Consider the following 25,876-nt stretch of genomic DNA (forward strand, 5'->3'; position numbering starts at 1 on the left):
TTAGGCTTCTAGCACACCTGACTATTTTGAGACTAAAGCCAAGTTTGGCATATTGTAAAGAAGCTAAAAAGTTAAAAAGTTAACACTATTCACCAAAAGTCAACAATTACGGCTGCACAACTCTCAATTCTAATTTTTCCCTACAAATCAATTTTTATAATTTTTTATTACACATTTTTTCATAAAAAGTCAAAAAGTTAACCCAAACATCCATATTTTCTTCTTCAATTTTTTAGTCCAAAAAGACAAAAAGTGCACTTATTTAGAACACCCCAAACAAATCTATAAAAATGTCATTTTATTTAGAATATTCTAACATTTTTATTTGATCCAGTACAAATATAGAGGAAAACAACACAGTGCTTCATTTTTTGACTCAGAGAAATACTACGTAATTTTATTATTATTATTATTATTATTTGGGGAAATTACCACACAGTTGTACTCCCAAAAAATTACAAATTTAAACTGAATTGAAATTTTTCCTTATTTTTTTGAGTTCTACCAATTACTAGGGGTACTTGCTTAATAAAACTATATATATATATATATATATATTTATATCATTAGGGAAATTCTATAACACATACTCCATTTTGAGTTTGTGTCATATGCCCCAGTGATTAATTTTTGTCAAAAACACCAACAGCATTATCAACTGGACCAAATTGATATAAAATTTAAAATTAAGAATTAAAATTGAGTCAATTTAAAATATAAGAACCAAAAAAACATAAGGACTAAATTACAAGGACTACTGTCATAATTTGCCAAAAATTTAAATTCTATCATATTAATGTCCAAAAAGATCCTCTAAAATGGATGAATGGTTTTCCTCTTTCAATTGCAAAGCTAAGCCATCCAAGGCTTCATATATTAGTAGACCATCTGGATGACTTCTATCATCAACTTTAAATGTATGACTCTTCTTCCCAATCACTTGAACATGGCTTTGCCCTGGAGATTTTGTCACTTGATTGCCTTTCATCATTGTTCTAATTGCAGCAACTCCATCCCACCTTCCTGCTGATGCATATATATTAGCCATTTCTACATACGGAGCTGCAGCCTGGGGTTCCAGATCAAAAAGGCGGTGGGCTGCGTACTCACCCATCTCTATGTTGTTGTGATTCTTGCAAGCCGCAAGCAATGCACCCCAGATTCCAGCATCAGGTTTGACATTCATTTTCTGAATAAACTCCAACGCTTCTTTTAGCTTTCCTCTGCGTCCAAGAAGATCAACCATGCAGGAATGGTGATCTAATTCGGGATGTATTTTATGCACTTTAGTCATCAGATCAAAACACTCCCTTCCTTTATCAAGCAAACCTGCATGAGTGCAAGCTTGAAGAACAGCAAGGAACGTTATATGATTTGGTTTCAGTCCCAAGTCCAACATCACACTGAAAAGGTCCAAAGCTTCCTTAAATTCTCCATTTAGAGCACAACCCGCAATCATAGTTGTCCAAGAGACAATGGTTCTCTCTGGCATGATACAAAACAGTTCCCGAGCATCTCTTATACTTCCACATTTTGCATACATATCTATCAATGCATTGCACACCATAACATTATTTTTCAACCCATTTGACATGGCATAATTGTCAATCCATCTTCCAGTCTCAAGTGCTCCTGTTTGGCCACAACTTGAGATGATATAAAGCAAAGTGACACAATCAGGTGTCTGACCAGCTGCTTGCATAGAGTGGAACAATGCCAATGCCTCGTCCAAATCACCTTTCTCGGCATACCCACCAATAATGGCAGTCCATGAAACACAAGTTCTATCTCTGTCCATCATGCGATCAAATACATATCGTGCAGAATCAATATCTCCACACTTGGAGTACATGGAAATAAGGGTATTAAGTACAGAAACATTCAAATCACACCCTACTTGAATACCATGACAATGGATCGATTTACCCCGATATAATGATTCTGTTTTCACACATGAAGAAAGCAAGCTAAGAATGGTGCTCACATCGGGCCTGAATCCATCAGAAAGCATGCATTTATACAAGCAAATTGCCTTGAGCGAATCCACAAGATAGGAATATCCTGAAAGCATAGAATTCCATGAAACCACGGTCCTCAAACCATCATCAATATCACCAAATACCACTTCCGCCATGTACAAGCCCAATTCACCACCACATTTGGAATATGCAGCAATCCAAGTGTTAGCAACTGAAACATCAGTTTCAACCCCAATCCGAATTCCAAAACAATGAATGGCATTTACCAACTTGAGATCCTTGGTAACGGAACTCAACCGTGTCAACCCCATAACGGTGACTGAATCAGGGCGAATCCCATGATCGAGTCTCATCATTTGATAGAAAAGAATAGCAAACTTATCAACAAGACCCAGTTGAGCAAACCCAACAAGCATTGCATTCCAGGAAGTAACATCCCTCTCAGACATTCTCTCGAACAGGTTATAAGCATAATCTAAGCGGTTGCATTTAACATACATGTCAACTAACGAAGTCTGCACGTACATATCGGAGTGAAATGGTGATTTCAAGACATGGGTGTGAAAGACTTGGGAGTAGCGGAGACTGGACAACTTCCCACAGGCTTTTGCTAACAAGGGAAAAATCAGATGGATTGGTTGTAAACCGTTGTTGTTGTTGAGCTTCATTTGGCGGAAGAGAACAAGGGCCTTGAGAGCCTGACCTTGGTTTACAGCTTCTCTTATGGTGGAATTCCAATAACCAATGGTCGACGACGACAACGACAAATTTGAAAAACGCCTCAAAATAGGAGGAGTCATATGGTTAAAGTCATATATAAGTAGTATTATTTTTGGTAACTGGATCCTCTGTCCAGTTTTTCTGTTGGGAGATCCAGTGGAACTTTGAACAAAAATGGACACCTCATTATGCAGAGATCTAATGGCTGAAGAGAGGCATAGTATTATAAAAGCAATGGAAGGCAGAAGAAGAGGAAATCATCAACAACCAGCAAATCAACTTACCATAGATTAGTTAAGATACGAGTAGTTCATCTTAGGAGTTTTTTTAAACCTTGTAATTTCATATTGATCCCTGTAAACTTTTGAAGTCTTTTAATGGAATTTTCCTTTGTTTACTTTTTCTTCTCGTCATTGTTCTACAGAAATTCTTGAATCTTTCATAGGAATTCTTGATGAGAGGTTACCATAGGAATTCTTCTACTCCTAACTGTACCATGAAAGTGGATATCATGAAGGGCTTATGAGAATGTGAGGTGGGATTCCATGATTGATGTCCTGAGGGCTATGTGTTTCCCTCCTTGCTTTATCCACTGGATCCGGGGTTGTATGACTAGCCCTTTTTTTTTCCATCTGTATCAATGGGAGTCTGCAGGGATATTTTAAAGGGGCTAGGGGTCTTAGACAAGGGGTTCTTATGTCCCCTGCCTTTTTGTGTTAGCTATGGAAATCCTCTCTAGGAGCATGCATGAAAAGTCTTCTCATCCTTGCTTTAAATTTCATTGGAGGTGTGCAAAGACTAAAATTGTTAACCTCTGTTTTGCAAATGATCTTATGACCTTCTGTAAAGGGGATACCTTCACTGTCCGGGCTATTAAGGAGGGCCTTGTCGAATTCCAAGCCCTCTCGGGTCTCTCTCCTAGCCCCAACAAGAACCATGTCTTCTTCTTTGGGTGTGAGAAGAACTTAAGGGATGATATTATGAATATTTTGCAATTCCTTAAGGGTTTCGTTCCTGTTAGATACCTTGGGGTCCCCCTCATTGCGTCTGAGCTTAAGACCTGTGATTGTAAGCAACTTGTTGAGAGAATTACTAAACGGATTAAGAGCTGGACCAACAAATGTCTCTCATATGTTGGTAGATTGCAACTGATCTAATCCATCCTTTTCTCTATGCAAGTCTATTGGGCCTCTCTCTTTATACTTCCCAAAAAGGTTGTGAAAGAGATTGAGAGTCTATTTAGATCCTTTCTTTGGTCTGGGAGTGATCTTAAGAAGCATAGGGCTAGGGTCTCTTAGGATAAGGTTTGTTTCCCTAAGAAGGAGGGGGGCTTAGGTCTCAAATCTATGGATGTGTGGAATAGGGCTATTATTGCTAAGCGTGTCTAGTTCTTGTTTTCTGGGGGTGAGTAATCTATGTGGTATCAATGGGTCAAATCTTATTTGTTAAAGGGTAAAAGTTTCTGGCAAATCAAAGTGCCATCAGACTCCTCTTGGGTTTGGAGGAAAATCTTAGGGCTTAGACCTATTATTTATCCTCACATGAAGTATATTGTTGAGGATGGTCAGAGGATTTTCCTTTGGTATGACAATTGGCACCCCCTTGGCTCTCTTTGGGCTAAATTTGGAGATAGGATCATGTATAATTCTTCTTTTAATAGGGAGTCTAAGGTTAGTAGGATTATTTCCAATCTCTCTTGGAAGTGGCCTTTTTTCCTTACAACGGATATCTGTGAGCTAATTCAGTCCACTCCTCATACTCTTATCCCTGGCAGTGGGCCTGATAAGCTTATTTGGGTCATCTTCTAATGGGGAATTTTCTATCAAATCTGTTTGGAATGCTTGGAGGCTCTCTTTTGATAAGGTCCTTTGGTCTGATTTGTTATGGAATGTTGTGTCTATCCCTAAGGCAAGTTTTATTGCTTGGCTGGCCATTCAAAATAGACCTGACACTGGGGATAGACTTAAGTTTTTTGGCATTTCCCCTGTTGCTACTTGTCATTTGTGCCAATATCATACTGAGAACCATTCCCATTTGTTTTTTTATTGTCCTTTATCTGAGAGAGTTTGGCTAAATGTGAAAGATAAATTAAATATGGCTTGGCCTGTGATGCAATGGCCTGACCTAGTTTCTCATATTAGCAAAACTGTTAAAGGTAAGTCTCTTGGTTCCATAATTTCTAGGCTTGCTTTCACCTGCTCTGTCTATCTTATTTGGCTTAAAAGGAATAATAGAATTTTCACCACAGAGAAAAACCCTGAAGAAGTTGTTGCCTTGAATATTTTTAATATGATCAGGTTCAGGGTCTTGTCACTTAAATTTTTTCAAGAGAAATCCAAATGATGCATGGTTCTTGTCCATCTAGAGATTGCCAGATTCTATTCTCAAAACAGTCCCCTCACTGTGATATATTGTATACATGTTTCTAATTTTTGCAGGTGGGGGTATCCTTGAAAGTGGCCTTTCCAAGACTTTGTGTGTGGAGTGATGGGGAGGTTTTGTGGGTTGAGTGTGGTGAGATCTCTATATCCAGGGTTGAGTGACTGTAAGCTACTAAATAGTTTTCCTTAACTGTTTGTTTGTAGGTTGTCAAGCTGGCCTATTCTTAGGGAAAGTGGATTGAGTGTTTGTGAGATCTAAATTAGGCAGTGGAGGTTTGTGAGCTTGAGGGTTGAGTGATGTGAGTTCCAGTTATATTCTGTTTCTAACTGTTGTGCCTACAGGTGACAAAGCTGGTACTTTTGTGAGGGAGTTGTTTGTTGAAGGTTGAGTGAGGAGAGATCTACATTCTTGGAGAGCTTTTTGCTTCATTTTTCTTCTCCTCTATGCTAAGCTATTTTTATTCTTCGCTGAGCTTGAGTGCCTATATGTGGGTTGAGATTGTGAGGTCACATAAAGTGAGTCTTGATATAGATCTGTGCACAGTTTCTTGTAGGGTCTGTTTGAAGGACTTCAAGAGGGCCAGGCTGCATATATGCGCCAGCCCTTTTAGCTATTGTTAAATAGGATTGTTGATGTCTTTTTCTTTCTTTCTTTCTTCTTTTCTTTCTTTTTTTTTTTTTCCTAATTTTGTACAGATCTGTGTCTGCAATCTGTTGCTGCTAGCCTGTGCTGATTTGTCTGCAATCTATGTCTGCTATCTGTCTGCTGCAAGCTGTGAAAAACCAGTTTAGATTTGCTCTGTAAATCCTTGGGTTTTGTTGATGCATGGTTACACCTGTTGGAAACTCTTGCTGTCAACATATTCCTTTTACCTTGGTTTGTTGAACTTTGGAAGCACTATAACAGGTTGTATGGCTGCTGGAAGCACCTGTGGAGTGAAGAAATTTGCATTTTCCTTACTTTGTATATTGTCTAGTTTTATGTGACTTGTGTCATTATCTTGTTTGGCCCTAGCCTTGCAGGGTGTGCAAGGGATTTTAGTTTTGTGGACTGCATCCTGATGATGCTGTCTGTTTATTTTTTGATTATTCTAGGTTGATATCATAGTGGACTGGTGCTAGTCATTCTTTATTTCTAGTTTTAGCTCTGTCCAAGTTTGTTATCCTGGTTTTGTTTTGCATTGTTGCTGTCCGTTTTTATTTTTTCTTGGTGTTGTATTGTCTTCAGTAGGGCCTGGGATATGCCCCTTGTAGTTGTGTTTGTTTCTTATTTTTATTTTATGACTTACTTACCCCAAAAAACAAAAAACAAAAAAAAAGCCCCAACACAATTACCTGATTTCCTTTTGTTGTTTGGTAAAATTATTGTTAACCCCTGTTGATTGGGCTTTAACACAAATTTTGCTAACATGAATAATCTTTCCTTGATCATCATTGCCACAAATTTTGCTAACAAAGGCCTTTGTATATATTTAAAAAAAAAAAAATTAAATACATCAAATTAAATCGATCCGATAATCGTTATATTTGCCTACAAAAAATAAATAATTTATTTTCAAAAATATACTTACCCAATTTTGTAGAGATTGAAGTGATAAAATAAAAAGATTACAATTATCAAATCCATTTTAATATTTTTATGTATGATATATTCATTGAGAAATTACAAAATAAACGATTCAAATTATCAAAACAAGATCATGATTGGCCCAAGTCCCTCAAGTTCTCTCAACTTGAGATGTGAACTTGACAGAAACACAACCCATTACAAAACTACTAAACATGTTTAAAATGTACCATATCAAACTAATTTTTCAACTATAACCATGTGCTAAACTGCAAAAAGTGTATTTAAAATTCAAATAAAAAAAATAAAAATAACTACTGACCAATTCACTGATGATTTCGCATTATCAATTTCCCTAATAATGCAATGAATTTGTGTAAGAACCAAACAGCTAATATGTAAGTGCATTCCCATACAAATGAGAGAACACGTGGCAATTGCATGAATTTGTGTAAGAACCAAACAGACAATATGTAAGGTGCATTCCCATACAAATGAGAGAACACTTGTGGCCATAATGATCAAGGAAAGATTATTCATGCAGTTCATGCTCATAACACCACCAGGTTAAAATTAAGCACGATCAAATTATTTGGAACTGTGACTTCTAACCCCATGTTTCATTTCAAGCCATTCACCAACTGAATGAATAAAAAAATCTTCATGACAACTAATTGCACTTCATTCATTCTCGACCTATCCATCTATCATCAAGATCCATGGGAGAAGAGAAGAGAAGAGAAGAGGTGAGGTCAGTTACACAAATGGGCTGCTGCAATTACAGATAGAGATACCCACCCCCATCACTGTTATCTTGCATGCAATGCGATGCGATGCATTCTGGGGAATTAAAACTGTAATAAGCCAAAAATAAAAATTAAACAAACTGCCAACTCTTTTTTGAGTGAGTACAAATTGCCAACTCAACATGTCAATAAATCCATCTCCATTTGCACATAATAAGAACTTTTTTCAAGCTCTTTTTTTGATAAATATTCTTCAAACTGCATCTTTAAACTTGGCGTCGTATTCATATGGTTGCTGCATCATATAAAAGCATTATATCGTTATAAGGTGCAATATTGCAGCATAACATGCACATTAGCACAAAAGTGGAGCAGGGGCAGGGGCAAAATTCAAAGAGAAAAAATTGGCTACAACATATAAGTAGGTCAATTATGGATATTGTTTTGGAAGTTGTTAAGGCCACCTCTAGGAAGTCTACCAAACATGGAACTTGCTTTATGAGGTGCAAAGGTGCAATTGGACCAGCTAGATTTGATCTAGGGGGACAAATTGTGGACAGCAGAAAGCCTTTAAGAACACAAGGAAGACAAAGTCGTATGCCCCAAAATATATTCAAGTAAAACAATATCACTAAGAAAGAATTCCAGCCAAAGGCTGTGCCTCTTCAGTTTAAAAAAATGTTCCCAAAACACTCCATAAAAATACTAGGAATTTAGACTCCGTGAAATTCAAACTTAACCCAATTCCTTCCATTCTCTCTTGACCGTGATTTCCCAGTCGTGCTAGATTTACATTGAGGTGGCTGGGCTAAAAAGATACACATTTCGTGAACGGAACTCATCTGTTTGGTTGAGTTCAAAACTTGTTTTCTTAAATTTTACTGAAATATTAAAAACTAGTTTGACAAAAAATAAACACCCAAAACAAAATATTTTTGAATTTTAAAAAAAAATTCCTGCCCCGGTAAAGAGAATCAAATGAAAATAATAAAAAAAAATTCCAGTTTTTTCACCAACCTAGTTTTTAAAAAAATTTCAAAAAACAGATTCTGAAAACTCAACCAAACTATAAAATCCTTGGAGGGAAGCAAAAAGAACCCTCACAAGGGTCCAAATACATACCAAGAACACGGCTGAGATCAACCTCCGTGCAAACCATCTATTATGCATTGCTCGTTGAGCAATTGCTGCTGCTTCAACAGTTTCAAACCGCAGATACACATAACCAGCACTGTTCCTGCAAGTAGGATTCACTAAGATTTAACTTCTACTGATAACATTTCAACCAGAATGGGGCAAATAAAGAGACCAACTGTCATATCAACCCAAATCAAGAGTCTCAAATAGATTGCAACCAGATTTGGTCATTATAACCAAGGCAGAATCAAGAATGTACAATTGTCATTTTGATAGATCAAAAATGAAATTAATCCAAGAAGTACCAGGAAGGACTGCACCAACATGCTGGTAGACAAAAGGAAGGAGAGATTTGTAAGTGTTCAACTTCAGTTCTAAAGAAAGTAATGAAAGTAGAGTAATAAATAATGCACACTACTTCCAAAACTAATTTGCAAACATACAAATATCTTAGGTGCAACGGTAAGATTGTGTTATTCGTTAATTTGCAAACATACAAACATATCCTGATTAGATTGTGCTATTCGTGAAATCAAAAATGCATAAAGATTATGACGCAACGTAGAAACGTGAACGTGAACAACAGTAGAATCGCACAACAAAGAAAGTTGCAACTCTTCTACAATCTGTTAAATCCGAAGATCACCAGAATTATAAAACTATATATTATTAATCAAAACAGAATTGCTCTAAGGCTTACAACTGGTATTTATAATAGAAGAGAATTCCTAAAACAACTAGAACTAAAAGGGAAATAAAAAACTAGGAAATAAAAATATTTATTGTAAGTAAACAACCCTAATTCTTTTAGGACAAAACGAAATAGGAAACCTAAATAAACAAAAAAAATTAAAGATCATAGTCTTAAATAATAATCCTAATCAAATATTAAAATAATAAAGATAAAATATACAATTATTAAAATTCCCATTTGCATCAGATTAGGCAAAGGAAACCCACTTCCCAGATTCAGTAGTAGTTATTGATAATTTACAACAGGCATTTTGTTCCGTAAGTGCAGGCAAGATACAAATGATTTTCAATTTGTTTTGCTACCACACATACTAATCCTATACCTAAAGACAAAATAAAGGCTCAAGGAAATTGGTTCTAGCAAAAAAGAGATTATACCCTCAAACAACAATGATTACATTGGAAGCTTGAGTGTGTTAACCCCTTGTAAATGATTCGTGTATTACCCCGCCATACAAAATATAACTTCCCCATTTGACTTTGGGAAAATTTTCATTGAATGTAAAATTTTCTTCAAAACAAAATAAACAAAATTTTTAAATCTTTTTCAGATGCCTTGTCCTGCTAATCTCTAGAAAATGAATAACCATAACTGATTTTTTTTTTTTTTTTTTTTTGACAAGTCAAATAGACCGACAATGATATTTATTAATATTACTGGGTATTTAACTCTTCATGTCCCATAAAAGAATTGAATATCAAATGAGACTCCCAATCTCACATCATAACCAGCAATCTTTCCAATGAGGCTAACAATAAGGAAGAATTCATAATACACAATTTCCACTATAGCATCCATAGACATTAGTAAATGTAATGCAATAGAAGGTGAAGACAGACAGCATTGCAATGTCCTATATTTATTATACTTGCAACATGATAATTTTGTTCCACTTTGACCAGCAGATTAGTATGGGATGCAATCATATTATACTGGTCCATCTTACGTAGTTCATGGGATTAAAAATTACCTATATCAATTAACTACTCATTATTACAAATAATTGACTACTAAGTACATATTATTCATATTAGGATAATAACTTCATATAATCAGCCTGGTAGCGGGTAACTCTTCGTGCAATTATGATAAAAAGCCCTAAATGTTGTTTTCTATTATCCCGGCAATGGGAATACAGTATCCCAATATTAGAATTTCAACCCAAACATCCTGGTTTCATTTTTGTGTGTAAAATGAAGTTGAATTCTAGAAAAATATTGTAGCACCAGAATTCTCTTCCAAACAAAGAGATCTTGGCATTAACACACATGGCACATTGATCTTTAAAGCAGCACACATGACAGAAAATTGAAATATCTTTAAAATTATTCTATACAAGAGATGCATTTGAGCAAATAATTATGATTCTCATGTAACAAAGCAGGGATACATTAAAAAATACAAACAGGACACTTGACAACAAATGAATTATTACAATAAACCGTTTGGCTTACTTGTCGACATAGATATGCTTCACACGACCATAATTCGAACATTCTTCTTGCACGTCCTCCGTAATGTCCAAATCAAAGTCTGGTTCAGTCTGTAACACAGTTTCAAAGATGAATACTTTCCATACAATAGAGAACTGGAAAGTTTTGGGAAAAAGAAATAAAACACCACAGAGAATACACACACCTCAGTTGCTGGATCGAACATATTCTTCAAGAGTAAACACTCGCTGGGCTTACCGATAGGCTCTGAGGCCAAAGAAGTCACAAGTGCAGGAAGAGCTGGAGCAAGAACTGCAGATTGCCCATCGATAGGCAAGGTGATGGCTTGTTGATTTGAAGTTGCACCATTAAGCACTGGCACTCCAAGAGACCCCGCAACACTACAGGAAGGATTACATTTAAGTGTATGCTATGGTTGGCGGGAAACCTAAAGGATGGATAATGGTAAATAAACCAACCTGGTGGCAGTACCACTGCGATCCAGCTTCTGCATAAGCAATGCTCTTGATTGAGCATTTAGAGACTGTATGGGAATTATACCATATGTCAGCCAAGTACTGTTTCTGAGGAAAATTGTGCAGCAAAAGAAAACATATAGTTTTTCTGTTATAAATTCTTTTTTTCTTTTCCTGGCTATACTTTTGACCATTAGGAGTGCGATGAATAAAGATTTACAAGACTTTTGCCACTTCGTTAACGAAGTTTGTTATTAGTACTTGATTATAGTATATCTACGCTTTTTATACTAAATTTCATTCTTCACCAATATTTCTCTCCCATTACTTTCCATAAATTCTATAACTTTTCATCAACCTTTCTAATTTATAAACCAACAAAGTCTATGATCCCTTTCTTTATTTTTTTATTTTTTGAAGGATTAATTTGACTTTCTACCCTTGAACTATCAATTGAAAAATCTACTTAATCCCTAAACTATCGATTGAATCTTATTAAATTCAAGAACTTTTCATCCACCTTTATAATTCATGAGTAATGATACATCCCTCTAATTTAGAAGCTCTAATTGAGCTCTAATGATGTGGCAAGAAATAAAAAAAATAAAAATTAATAAAACCAAGGCCAAACATCACATCACAGTGGGGCCCACTCCCATTAGAGCTCATTCGAGCTTTCTTTATTAGAGCTCTCAATCATTTTTCATAATTCATAACCCAACAAGCTGTCTATGATCCCTTTCTTTTTTTTGTTTCCTTTTCTTTTCTTTTCTTTTCTTTTCTTTTTTTTTTTTTTTTTTGAAGGGTTAATTTCACTTTCTACCCCTAAACTGTTGTCAAATTATCTATTTCATCCATGAGCTATTGATTGAGTTTATTAAGCCCCTAAAGTGTATAAACCAAAGTCTATTTAATTCCTAAACTATCAATTGAATCTATTAAGTTCCTAAAATATTTAATTCAAATCTATTTAGTCTCTCAAAAGGATCATAAAAATGAAATATAAGTCCATAAATATTATAAATTAATAAAAGACCCTATCTAATTAAGATTTTATTATGACTTTAAATGTGTTTTGTTTTGTTATGTGCTATGTTATATGGAACGTGGATCGTTCTAGAACGTGGAACTAGAACGGGGAATAGGGAATGGAGAACGGGAAACGGGAAACGTCACATGCTCTAAAATGTAGTATAATAAGGATAGACTTCTATTGACTACACTCACAAATTTAAGGTACTTCTAAAATAATTTTCTTTTTAACTATTAAACATCCAATAAAATGTCATTTTTTTTTTTTTAATGTAGCAAAACATTTCTATGAGCATTCTGACTCATTTTTTATGATGTCTTGTAAAACTTAACTCACTTAGATTTTAGTTCATTATATTTGATTTTTCTCCTCTTAAGAAAACATTTAAAGAAATATTTTGGAAAAAAACGTTTGGGATTGCTTTAGATCACTAAGTTTACCATTTTGGAACAAAAGTGTACCACGTTTTGGAACATGCGTACCAATATGTAATTCGCTAGGTTCTATGAAGTACGGGTACTTCAAATAGGGTAACGTATCCATATCGGATACTTAATTTTGAAGTATCAAATACTCCCAAGTCATGATTACTTGTTTTATGAAATTAGAATTGTAACATTTCTTGCATAGTAATGTAATATAATATAATATAATTGCAAGTATAAATATAAGAATATTTTTCTAATACTTTGTTAAGTTCTTCGATAAGAAGAGCATAGTGAGTTAAATAATATAATTTATTAAATTGATGTATCCTAATTATTTCATGCATGTCCCCTATAACTACATAGAAAGTAAGAATTAACAAGAGAATATAACAATGTTAAAATTAAATATCAATAAATAAATAAGCAAGTAAACTTTGAATACAATATTTTTCACTAGTGTCAAAGGAAAAAAGCATAGGAACAAGCTGTGAATTGTTCTATTATTGTAATATAAATATACTAAACTTGATATTGAAATGAAATATTTGCAAGACCTATTAAAAATTTAAAAAGTAAACAAACTACTAGCTTAAATTAATACAAAATTCTTAAAGGTTAGTATTTTGTATTATAAAATTACATTGTGGTTTCTCAACGTTCTTTAGCTTATGTGTAACTCACTATTAATAATTTTAAAAAATATATTTTTTACAAACGTATCCTAGCCGTACCGGTATCCTATTTTTTTAAGTTTTGTCGTATCGTCATTTCCGTTTCGTGTCATATCCGTATCTCGTATCCGTATCTATGCTTCCTAGGCTAGGTTATTAGTATTTTCTTCTGGTAACACAAGTTCTATGTTTAAATTGGTAATAGAGTCTAGTTTCTTAGCCTTGCCAATCATATCATGTAAGTATTAGATATACTGAAGTAGTAGAAACAAATAATTAAAATAATAGCACTTCTCCACAAATAAAACAAAATAATACATTAATTAGGTTTTTAAAAGAACTTAATGAAAAACTTAAAAGATAGTTAATTAGAAATTACAAACGAAATTCAACATATATACTAGATAAAGGCAAGCAACTAGCTACTGTAGAAGATAAGCAAGAAAATACTATAGATAATTACCCTTATCTTTGTAAAGGAAATTCACTAGAAGAATTGGCGCTTACTTTTTGAAGACAATAGAAATTTAAAGTTTTTCTGAAATAAAATCGTAACTAGGTAGGGTCTTTTACTTTAATCATACTTATGGGTTTATATTTTATTTTTGTAATACTTTCAAAAACTAAATAGTTTTGAATTAAATACTTTAGAGACTTAATAGATTCAATCGATAGTTCAACGACTAAGTAAACTTTGACTTATATACTTTCAGGGCTTAATAGACTCAATCGATAGTTCAGGGACTAAGTAAACAATTTGGCAACAATTCAAGGGTAGAAAGTGAAATTAACCCCTTTTTTTAAAAGTCAAACATTCTAGGACTTTAACCCACCATAAAAACCTAATCACATATCACACGACCAACTTCTTAAACGATGTCTGACGCAAGCGAAAAAAATATTGTAAAACCATATGCCATGTTCCAATTGCTATACATCTGCCGCCCATGGAACAAACCATAAAAGTTGTGCCTTGGCAACCAAATTATCATGCCAACTTTTTCTGAGTGTAAAAACTTTCAATATGTTTAGTTCCAGTCTTTATTGATTATATAATGTCAAAATTGGACTCACCAAACCACCCCCATCATCATCATCAAAGTCAGCTGCTTTGGCTCCTGAATCTTGCACTCCAACATGATCTGTAACTGATGAAACCTGCAAATGAATGTAGAAAATCAGTCATAAAAATTAACATTAGCCCTCAAAAGAATATATCCAGTCACGGTGGCATAAATACAAAGAAATGACAAACAATGTAACCATTATGTTGTAATCACATAAGTTCATAACTTCATAATTACCAAATCTGAAGAACCAATAAGTACAAGACTACCTTGATAATTCGACCTGCAATCTCCAATTTTCCATTCAAACTTTGAGCTGCCTTTGCATGTTCCAGTTGAGCGAACTACAATATAACAGTGAAGAAGTAAATCTTACCAAAAACCAATCAGCTTGCTTGGTTCCATTTTTTCAAAAACACTTTCTAGAAAGTTTTACTTTCTTATTTTCTGTATTTTTTTGTTTTTACTGATATTTTTTAATATTTTAAGCAATTTTTTTACTTTTTAGACACACCTAACATAAATACACCTAAAAAATAAAAAAATTGTGAAAAAAATCTTTTAAAAATTCGCTAAATACCAAAAATATATAAAAAATACAAGAATTCAGTACATTTTTTGTATTTTTATGTATTTATTAATTTTTTTAAATATTTTTTCACAAATTTTTTACTTTTTAGATACATCTAAGTAAGGTGCATCTAAAAAAGTAAAAAAAAAATGTTTAAAAATTTAAAAATATTCACTAAAAACAAAAAAAAAAAAATACGAAAACCAAAAAACTCAATTTTCAAAAAACTTAATCCAAAAAACTCAAATCAAACACACTGAATACTAACATAAATACCATCTACTAACAACAAGCTATTTTTAATACAGTCAACATGAAGTTGTACTAACCTGAATAAACCCAAAACCTTTGCAGTGTCCTGTCTCAGGGTCAGTAGGTAGTTGCACAAGCTCCACGGGCCCAAAAGCTTCAAAAATCTGACAAGTCCCCATGAAGGACACCAATTTGTTACAAAAAGAAGTTACTTTGTACAAAAATTAATAGATTAGTATTCAAAAGTTCACTACGGTGAAGGGAAAAAAATCCAGTGGTATACAAACCCATTGAAATTCCCTTAATTGTAGAATCTTCACGCAAGAAAAGTACAGGGCAGGTCTGAGCAAAAAAACCACAAACGAGACCGATCCAAACCAAACCACACAGTTTGGTTTGGTTTTCTCAATGCATTCGGTCCTAGTTCTTAAAATAGGCAAACCGTATTTATGGTTCAATCCGTCATTTTATAGTCACGGTTCCAATTTGGAATCGAACTGAACCGTTTAGATATGTACACATAAATATTATATAATTTGTTATTTATAGTACACTTAAGCACCTTGTTAGTATCCCATATATATTCATAAGTTGTTAATCCTACTCCTTTTTTTATTTTTTATTTTTTTTTTTATCAACAACAAAATCAATTGATAAATCAAAAAGAGAGTCGAGGATAAATCAAAATTAATTCTACTCTTACAAATGTGCTCTTGTATAATTGTAGAACTAGTTCTAAACAATTATTTGCTTGTAAAATGATGGCATATTATTTAATATTTGACCATGTTGTGATCATATTGTGAACGATGACAAGGTTTATAAAAATTGTGGTTCCAAACTGAACCAAACCGTGTTTTCATAGTTCAGTTTGATTCCAAGATTTTCATAGTTTGTTCGGTTCCAAATTTCATGGAACCGTAGGTAGCTGTTGTTTGGTCTTGGTTTACATCAAAACCGGTCCAACCGGGTTCTGAAAAGTACAGAATAGATACTTATCCCATGGTTGCAAAAATGAGGCTTACATATTACAGAACGATCTAGCAAAACGAGTTGTTCAAGCACCAAAAAATACAACTTCTGAACACACGTTCTCAGGGAAGAATAAAAAACATACAGAAAAGTAAGATCGAGCATTCCCGAGAGTTCATGTGACAAAAAAATGACTGCCTCGAAGCAACAAAAAGTTGTCTACCAAATCTTAAACTCTCCAAAGTCACCTTGGCTAAAGCTATCAGTAACTACAAGCTTAGCAGCTATGATTAGCAGCTCCAAATCAGCAGCTATGATTGGCAACTCCAAATTAGCAATTACGGCTACTCATTGCCACAACCAGTGAGTTGATTTACTTACTCCTTTCCAACACAGTTTATCTCTATAAAAAGAAAAGCCCCTCAACAAGATAAGGACAACCAAAACCTGTTATAGTCTTGACTCCGATAATATCATTTTCCCCACTTCCAACGGTAACAAACTCTCACCCAAACAATGGCTTCCCGCCAACAAACCTCAAACCAAAGGCAGAGCAACAGGATCCCCTTTGACCCCCATGGTCCTCACGTAGTAGTCTATCAAAGCTTGGCAAAGCTAGAAAACCTTGATTGGGAAAGGATGGAGCACGCTCGCGCATAGTGCTGACTAATCACATATACGCCACAACTCCTATACCACATCTCCCAGGCAGTTCCACACTGGTATCATACTACCCAGACAGTTCCCCAACGGCTTCCTAGCAATCCTGCAGAATCTCATGCACATAATAGACAGATGGCACTTCTCTCCCCCGCCACCAACGCCATTGATTTATTACCAGCACTTGGCAAGTACTCCTATCACCCTCAGCATGACGAGCTCAATTTACCTTCGAGAATAATTTTGTTCAATGGTTCTATGTGTCAAGTCTGCATGAAACTATGAGGCATGGAAACTTGCCTTTTATGGCTAGGGAAATTGGAGGCCAAATAGTACCAAGCAAGCATCATAGAGGACAAAAGACCTCTCATCTTGGTCGTGGGCAGAGATGGACCGACAAAGGGGTTGGTAGAGGCAGTGTCACCCCAAACAAAAAAACTCATTAAATATTATAATATGGCCCATGTCCATGTTCATGCTCATGCTTCTTAGCTAACAGTGACGGTAACTCAAAAAAAAGCATGCAGCACTGAGCATCGTTGCCCTAGGTCCTTATGGTACCCTCCATACATTGTTTACCCATTCTTAAAGCTCTACCTTCTTCGGCAATGACAAACCCAATCTGCCAAACCGACCCACTTGACAATTTCATATGAAAGACATTGTACACCGACAAGATCCCTCATCCACCTTCACTCATATTCTGTCCTCTGCAGCCCTTTCTTCACCCTCCCAAAAAGACTTTTGGCAGCCCATCCTTCAACTTGTAACCTCCCCACTGAACTCCTTGAGCATTTCCCCCACCACAAGCCAACCACCACCACCTACATCTCTGGATTCTTAAGCAAACTCTACCTCCCTTTCTCAATCAATGGCCACTTCCAAATATTTTCCTCACTTTACTGACAAGGCTTCGGCAAATGATTGCATCTGCCATCCATTCCAGGCCACCAAAATGTCCGGAACACCAACCCGACTACAGCTCCCTGTGAGACATCACACATCATCTAGTACAACCATCACAACTCAACCTGTGTTATCTTTATAAAACAACTTGCTTGACTATTGTTGTCTTCGAGAACATAGATGGTATTCCCCTGGTCTTTGAAGATACTCTGTCTTACAACAGAAATACAGCACATTACTATATTTCTACATCATCTGTTAATAATCACTCACCATTAGTGCTGCTTCTAAGAGCTCATTTTTTTCTTTCATTTTTGTGGTTTATTTATTTAATTTCCCATCCATCGGATATGGCATTTTCCAGCAAATCTTACACCTTCTTCCTCCTTTAACAGCAATGGTAATATTTAAACAAGCTAAAATTGAAAACATTCAGTAGTGGAAGTCATATTACCTGTTTAAGCTGAAATTCTGTCATGTTGAAGTGTAAATTTCCCACATACAGTTTTCTATCAACTGCACCATAGGATCCCACGACTGAACCACCACCAGAAGCATTAGTTTGAACAAGGTTCTTTTCAGCTTCTGATGGTTTAACCATTACAGGTTGTCCGAAAAGTAGGTGGCCAGAGAGAGCTATAGCCATTGGCACAGACATTGCATCATAAAATTCAATATACCTGCAGTATCACCCAAGGACTCCCAATAAGCTTGCCAGAACATATGAGACAAAAATACAATTATAACTTACAAAGCATGTATCTACAGAAGGAAGGAAATCAAAAACTCTTTAAAGTGCATAGGTGCCGAGCTGAATTTCTTCTCTCTTATCTAAACCTCACAAAACAGAACATGTCAGCTAATCATGATAAAATACAAATTGAGATAATCAAACATGTCAGTGATTCACAAAAAAAAAAAAAAAATTAAGAGACTCGGACAGAATAGAAGGACAAAAACCAAGGGTTATGGCTACCCAAAAAAATCATATTAGGTCAATAAAATAACGTAACTTTGTCAGGCCAGATTAATAAGTCTGCAAAGCATGATAGCAGTCAACATTTTTCTACAAATTTCCTTCGTAATGGTCTGGAAGAATTTAACGACATGACCTCTAGAGTTGGGACATAGAAGCATGCAAAAGACCAAGTACTACCTTCTAACCACATAGGCAAATTAAAGAGTTTTACCAACTTCTTTACCAATCAACCAAAAAGGTAAAATCACCTTAAATCAACTAAACTAGATAAATTCCTAGGGAGTTTTTTCTCCAACCAGGAAAGGATTATATCAATCAACAAAATCTGCCTAGATCTGGGCTTGTAACATAAAGAAGCAGCAAACTTAATCGTGAATTGTGGAGAAACCACCTCAGGGCCAAAACCATCAATTGACAGCACTATATATCTTCCAACTCCCACAAGCAATATTGATGCCAGAACAAAGACAGATCAATGATCAAGACACTCATAAGAATTGTGCCATATTTATTCTTAAAGAATATCTGCCATGCCACCAAATAAACTCAACTAGATCTAATGTGAAACTCCAGTGCAGAGTTAGAAAAACTATAAATTGCAGGAATCGAACAAGGAGAACACAAATACTGTTTGGTTTTGTCATTTGATGAAAACAGTAATGGCATACAGTGGGAAAAGAAAAGGAAAGAACAGAAAAGAAAGGAGAAACTTAGGTTCATGTCATCTACCTTGAGAACGCAGCATGAATTGTTTAAACATGAGTGCAAGGTAATCCCACCATCCCTCATCATGGATTCATTATCGCAATGCTAGTGAATTTAAGAATAAAGTTATGTTTAATTTTTAAAAAGAATCAACAGTTACTTTCCGACGACACTGCACATAAATGAGATACTTTTTAGCAGAAACACACTTACCCAACTCCTTTCGAACGTCTTGAATTGCGGTCCATGATTAGACGAACATCCCTCACCTAGATATGAAGCGGTGAATGATGTAACTAGAAAAAAGAAACTTGCAATAAACACAGCTAATACATGTCATTTTGGACAATCATCTATAACAACACCTACTAGGGGGTGTTTCATGAGATCAACAGTTTTAACTTGTTTGTACATTTTCACTCACTCCACATACACAGAATGTTGACACAAGAAAGAAATTATGGGCTTGTTTGGTTTGTTTTTCAGAAAAATTTTTGGAAAAAATTCTCTACAAATAAATTTTCAAGAGTAATCAAACCAAACAAATTTTTCCAAAAAAAATCTCAAAATTTTGTTTGGTTACCTACTTTCCAAAATCAATCTCTCTCTCATACACATCAAATCAATCACTTTTTTTAAAACTCTCTCCCCAAAACAATTTTCCAAAAGTAACCATTTCTGAAAAAAGGCAAACCAAACAAGTTTTCGTACTTTTTATCTCAAAAACTACTCTACAAACACAAACCCCAAACACACCCTATATTACTCGTAACGGAAGGCAGAGGAGCATTTACTGCAACAGGAAAAAGATGTAGCGTAATGACATGTATTAATGTTCAAAGCAATGTCTCAAGTAACAAGAACATGAATTGATCCTATACATGTGCAGCAATGAAATATCCAAAGCATCAAATGGCATGCAATAAGAAAATACATAGAGCACAATGCCTACTATAGCACACGATAGTCTAAAAATAGATCGTTCAGATAATCCACAAAGCAAGAATATTAAAAATCCCACTAACCTTGCCTGCTTTTGAAAAAAACTCATAAACATCTCTCTCAGTTGCCTTCAGGGGCATCTGCCGACACCATATTCATACAAGAAAACAGGAATTAGCAAAAACCAAGTAGAAAGAGCAGGCATGTGAATACAAAGTGCAAACAAACAGAACCAGTAAAATTTCCATTACCCAACTCCTTAAAATAGAAGACAAATATTATTCATCTACCTGGTATGCAAAAACAGTTCTCTGGTCCCTTTCTGGATCAGCTTCAGGCTCCACCGCTTCTTTCTTTTCTTTGAGTCTCCTGCCATTAAAATCGATTTCGACATAATAAGAAGGTATATGACAGAAAAGGCAGTTCACTACTTGCACAATCTTTTATGGATGTAACAAAAATAGGCCATGAACCAAACCAAACCAAACGAAGCCTTAAGTCCCATCAAATGGGGTCGGCTACATGAATCCTTCTTCTCCACGCCGCCCTATCAAAGGCCATTTCATTAGTCAAATTAAGTAGATTCATATCTCTATTTATAACGCTAGTCAACGTTAATCTAGGCCTACCCCGTCCCCTAACACTTCCATCTACCGTTACAGCATCGCATCTCTTCACTACTGCCTCTGTTGGTCTCCGTTGAATATGACCAAACCATCTCAAACGATTCTCTCTCAACTTATCTTCTAGCGGTGCTACTCCTACCCATTCCCGAATACACTCATTCCTAATCCTGTCCTGTCTAGTCTTACCACACATCCACCTTAGCATCCTCATCTCAGTCACACTCATCTTATCTACATGTTGTTTCTTGGTTGCCCAACACTCCGTCCCATACAACATAGCTGGTCTAATAGCTGTTCTATAAAACTTACCTTTTAGTCTAGTAGGTATTCGTTTATCGCACAATACCCCAGACGCACTTCTCCACTTACACCATCCTGTCTTAATCCTATGGGCCACATCTGCATCAATCTCTCCCGCTGTTGTGATAATCGACCCTAAATAACAAAAATGTTCACTCTTAGGCAGTTCTTGGTTCTCAATCTTCACTTCTCCTCTGCTTTCATTGTTACTGTTACTAAATTTATACTCCATGTACTCTGTCTTAGTTCTGCTTATCCGAAATCCTTTAGATTCAAGAGTTTTTCTCCAGATCTCCAACTTTGTGTTAACTCCTTCTCTAGTCTCATCCACTAACACAATATCGTCTGCAAAAAGCATACACCATGGCACGTCATCCTGAATATTTATCCTCAACTCGTCCATAACTAAAGCAAAAAGATAAGGACTTAAGGTAGATCCTTGGTGTAACCCTACAATGATAGGAAATTCATTTGTTTCTCCAGCTGGCGATCTAATATTGGTCACCACCCCTTCATACATGTCCCTAATCACGTCAATGTAGCCTTTTGTCACCCCTTTCTTCTCTAACGCCCACCATATTATATCTCGGGGCACTCTGTCATATGCTTTCTCAAGGTTGATAAACACCATATGAATGTCTCTTTTCTTTTCTTTATACTTTTCTATTACTCTCCTCAAAAGATAGATCGCTTCCATTGTTGACCTACCAGGCATAAACCCAAATTGATTCTCTGACACCTCTGTTATGTCTCGCAATCGACGTTCCATCACCCTCTCCCACACTTTCATTATATGACACATTAGCTTAATTCCTCTATAGTTGTTACAATTCTGGACATCACCTTTATTCTTATAGATTGGCACTAAAATACTCTTCCTCCACTCATCTGGCATGTTCCTAGTCAACAAAATTTTGCTAAACAACCTAGTCAACCAAGCAACTCCCTTTTTACCCAAACACTTCCAAGCTTCAATAGGGATATCATCAGGTCCTAAAGCCTTATTTGATTTCATCTTCTTAAGTGCAATCTCCACTTCAAAATTCCTAATCCTGCGATAGAACCTATAGTCTTGGTTTATCGTATTACTGATTATTTCTTCCCCTATTGTCATACTTCCATGTTCCTCATTTAACAGTTTCTCAAAATAATTCTTCCATCTTTCCTTAATCTCATCATCCTTCACCAATACCTTAGAATCCTCACTCTTGATGCACTTTACTTGATTAAAATCTCTTGTTTTCCTCTCCCGTATCTTAGCAAGTTTGTATACCCTCTTCTCTCCATCCTTACTATCTAGTCTAGTGTATAGGTCATCATAAACTTTCAACTTAATCTCTCTCACTACTTTCTTGACCTCCTTATTAGCCAATCTATAGCTCTTAAGGTTTTCCTCAGTTCTATCCTTCTGCCACTTTTTAAAGCACTCTTTTTTTGCCTTAACTACCGCTTGGACCTCTTCCCTCCACCACCAAGTTTCCCTAGAGCTGGGTCCCGTTCCTTTCGACTCTCCAAGCACTTCCCTTGAGAACTAAGAAAATGAAAACATAAGAACATTAACATTACAATTACGCATTTAATTAGTATTTCTTTTCTATGCAAGCATCCATAAACTTCAGACAAGACTTCAAGAGCGAGCTGCAACTTTCATTAAAAAGAAACAATTGAAAGAACACTGGAAGCATATAGGCATCAACAACAACAAATAAAAAGCTAAGTTTTATAACCATGATACAAGGAATTAAGTTGCCCTTTCATTCAGTGTGATGAAAAGTGTACTAGGATTTTTGAGTGTTAGTCTATTGCAATTCTAAAGAGTTTTAGTTATAAAACTAAATGCATTGAAATTGACCAGATTTCACCAATTTCAATTGGAACACTTAAAGGTTTCATCCATAGTTTTACTTATGAAATACCTTGGGGAGTATGATGTGGGCGGTGAACACTCTATTAAAGGAGAAGTTAAAAGCATTATCATCTATTTAGTGGAACAATTAATTCAACAGACAATACATAAGAAACAGGATAAATGATGAGCATTGCAAACCTAAAAGTCCACATGCTTCATTCAGCATGATCTCAATCAAAACGTCCCATGTATGCAGTAACCTCAAGGCAATTACAAGCAAATATTAAATGATGGAAAAGTTTATTACAGACCTCCCTGAACGATTAAATTTGACAATTAATATCCATATGCTCAGAGAACATAAAGTCATAAGTTGCATTGTAAATCTATCCTTGATAGAGAATCTACCATGAAATCAATGCATTCCTTGAAGGACAAAATAAAAAACACAACAGACCTTATCAAAACCAATTTGTGGAAAAGCCACTTTCTTCAGTGAAGCCATGAAGAACTTGCCGCATTGTTAGCCCATTAGAATGTGCAAACAATCCATCTATGATTTCAACCCAAGTTAGAAACTGTACACGATGCATGAATTTTCATTTTCTTGACAGTGAAATTAATTATGAGTTCTTAAGCTGTTTTAAGTTGATAGTAAAAATATAGCATATAAGTTGTTTAAATTCATGAAGACAATATTTCCAACACAATCAAATGAATGACGCCAAGTAAATGAAAAGCATATTGTTATCCATAATCAACATTCATCAGTTTATATTGATGGTAAAATCTGCTAAATGTTTTTACAAAAGGCAAAATGAAGCACATAAAACCTTGTCCAACTCCATTTGCATAAATCCCCCTTCCTCTCAGTGAAGGCTTGAATAACTATATCATTGTAGTTATTAGATTTTGCAAGTTACAACCTTTATTCACAGGCACAAGGAATTATTTCATTTTTCTAAAGGGTGAAGTCTAAACTTTTACAGCCATGATGAATCAAATGCATAATTTAGGAATTACTCACAAGGAACTCTTTCAAATAAAACCAGAAATAAAAACCAAAGCAAACAAGAGCAGAATGTTTACATATATATATATATATATTCCAAAACACCAATTGGGGAGGAAAGAGTGAGATACCACCTGCTGTCTCTTAATTCAAGTTCAGTTTCCCTGTCTCTCAAATATTCCTTGTCTCTTTCGCGATCACTATCATGCCTCCTCGATGACCTCGACCGACTCCGGCTTCTCTGGTGCAACTCAATCTCCTTCTCCTTCTCCTTTTCTCTGTCTCTCATCTCCCTTTCTCTCTCCTTGTCTTTCTCTCTTCTCTCCCTGTCTCTCGCCCTCTCCCTCTCTTTCTCCTTGTCTCTCTTGTCTCTTTCCCTCTCCTTGTCTTTCTCTCTGGAGCCTCTCTCCCTCTCCCTATCTTTCTCTCTGGAGCCCCTATCCCTCTCCCTGTCTCTGTCCCTCAGCCTCTCTCTCTCGGACCCCCTATCTCCATTTCTACTAGTCCTGCGACGATCTTTGTCTCTCTCAACATCTTTCTCAGCAGCATCCCTAATTGACCGCTCTCTCTGGGACCCATTCTCTTCCTCCCCTCTCGATTTCTTACTCCTCCGATGCTCCTCCTCTTCATGGCTGCTGTCTTCCTCTACGGACCTCTCTCTCCTCCTGTAACCTTTCTGGCTCTTCTTCGTCGACGAACTGTCTCGCTTGCCCTCTTCCACGGTCTTTTCCAGGTAATCGTACTCATCGAATTCCATTTTCAACTTCTCTCTCTCTCTCTCTCTCTCTCTTCAAGGTTCTTCGAGGTTGATCAAGAGGAGGAACGTTGAAGAAGTTATACCCCAAAGCGTGAGCTTTTTACTGTATCAGATCACTCGATTTCCTTCTCTCTTTTTCTTTGAGTCGAGCGAATTACTGAAACACTAGTGTTCTGGTGTCTTGAGGGTTTCTCAAGGAAAGAGAGAATTCAGATCGGACGGCTTATCTTTTATGGCCCTGTTTGGATGGAAAAAATTATTTCTTGGCCACGCGGCCATCCCCAAACCAATTACAAATCTCCGACCTGTTATATTCCTCAATTATTAAATGTGCTCTTTTGACAAATTGGTAAAAAAATCAGTTTTTAACTTTTTATCTATTTTTAATCACATTATTTCTTACCTAACTTACCCATAAAAAGATAAAATAAATTAAAAAAATCAAAAAATTAATTTTTTACCAACTTTTTAAAACACTCCAATATAAAATTGTGAGCCTACTTGTCCATCAATCATAATAGATGTGGAGCATTACGTGACATTATTCCTAACAAAAATGTTAAATATTTTAAACGTTTTATTAAAAATTTTGAATAATTTTTATATATTAATTAGTATATCAATTGATGACGTGTCATAATTTGAAAATTTTTAATATTTGTAATGTAATTAATGAGTGTGGTGAATAATAAGATCATAACTAATTAATATACTAATTGATGCATGTAACACTACCGAAATTTTTTATTAAATATCGCATATTCGTATAAGACATTTAATATAATTTTTGGGCTTCTAACATTATTCTATCCCTAAATTAATCAATAACTTTTCGTTTGAAAGACGGTTAGAAGTTGAGGGATATTTTGAAAAGTAGCTTAAAAGTCACTTTCCTATTTTTAACACAGTTTCTCTCTCACAAAAAAAAAAAGAACTAAAAAACTAAAAAAAAT

General features: G+C 35.4%; 2 protein-coding genes across 3 annotated transcripts; both read right to left on the reverse strand.

Annotated features, from left to right (window-relative positions):
- Positions 1–674: 674 nt before the first annotated feature.
- On the reverse strand, positions 675–6,393 carry LOC114268156 (Tetratricopeptide repeat (TPR)-like superfamily protein). Its single transcript, XM_082922574.1, has one exon. The coding sequence runs from the start codon at positions 2,777–2,779 to the stop codon at positions 794–796; it is 1,986 nt and encodes a 661-aa protein (XP_082778700.1). The 5' UTR covers positions 2,780–6,393; the 3' UTR covers positions 675–793.
- Positions 6,394–7,307: 914 nt separating this feature from the next.
- LOC114268132 (uncharacterized) lies at positions 7,308–25,211 on the reverse strand. Of its 2 annotated transcripts, XM_028209247.2 has the most exons (13): positions 24,301–25,211; positions 20,670–20,748; positions 20,463–20,519; positions 19,651–19,706; positions 18,208–18,433; positions 15,293–15,379; positions 14,662–14,736; positions 14,400–14,483; positions 11,197–11,261; positions 10,923–11,118; positions 10,739–10,827; positions 8,516–8,630; positions 7,308–7,688 (listed from the first exon to the last, which is right to left on the reverse strand). In XM_028209247.2, the coding sequence occupies exons 1-13, from the start codon at positions 24,921–24,923 to the stop codon at positions 7,647–7,649; spliced, it is 1,794 nt and encodes a 597-aa protein (XP_028065048.1). In that variant the 5' UTR covers positions 24,924–25,211; the 3' UTR covers positions 7,308–7,646. The 2 variants fall into 2 exon arrangements, with proteins under 2 accessions (XP_028065048.1, XP_082778701.1); XM_082922575.1 differs by lacking the exon at positions 7,308–7,688 and having other exon boundaries at positions 8,559–8,857.
- Positions 25,212–25,876: the final 665 nt, after the last annotated feature.

This window comes from Camellia sinensis, chromosome 4, assembly GCF_055761805.1.
Source record: "Camellia sinensis isolate YWXY chromosome 4, ASM5576180v1, whole genome shotgun sequence".
NCBI lineage: Eukaryota > Viridiplantae > Streptophyta > Magnoliopsida > Ericales > Theaceae > Camellia > Camellia sinensis.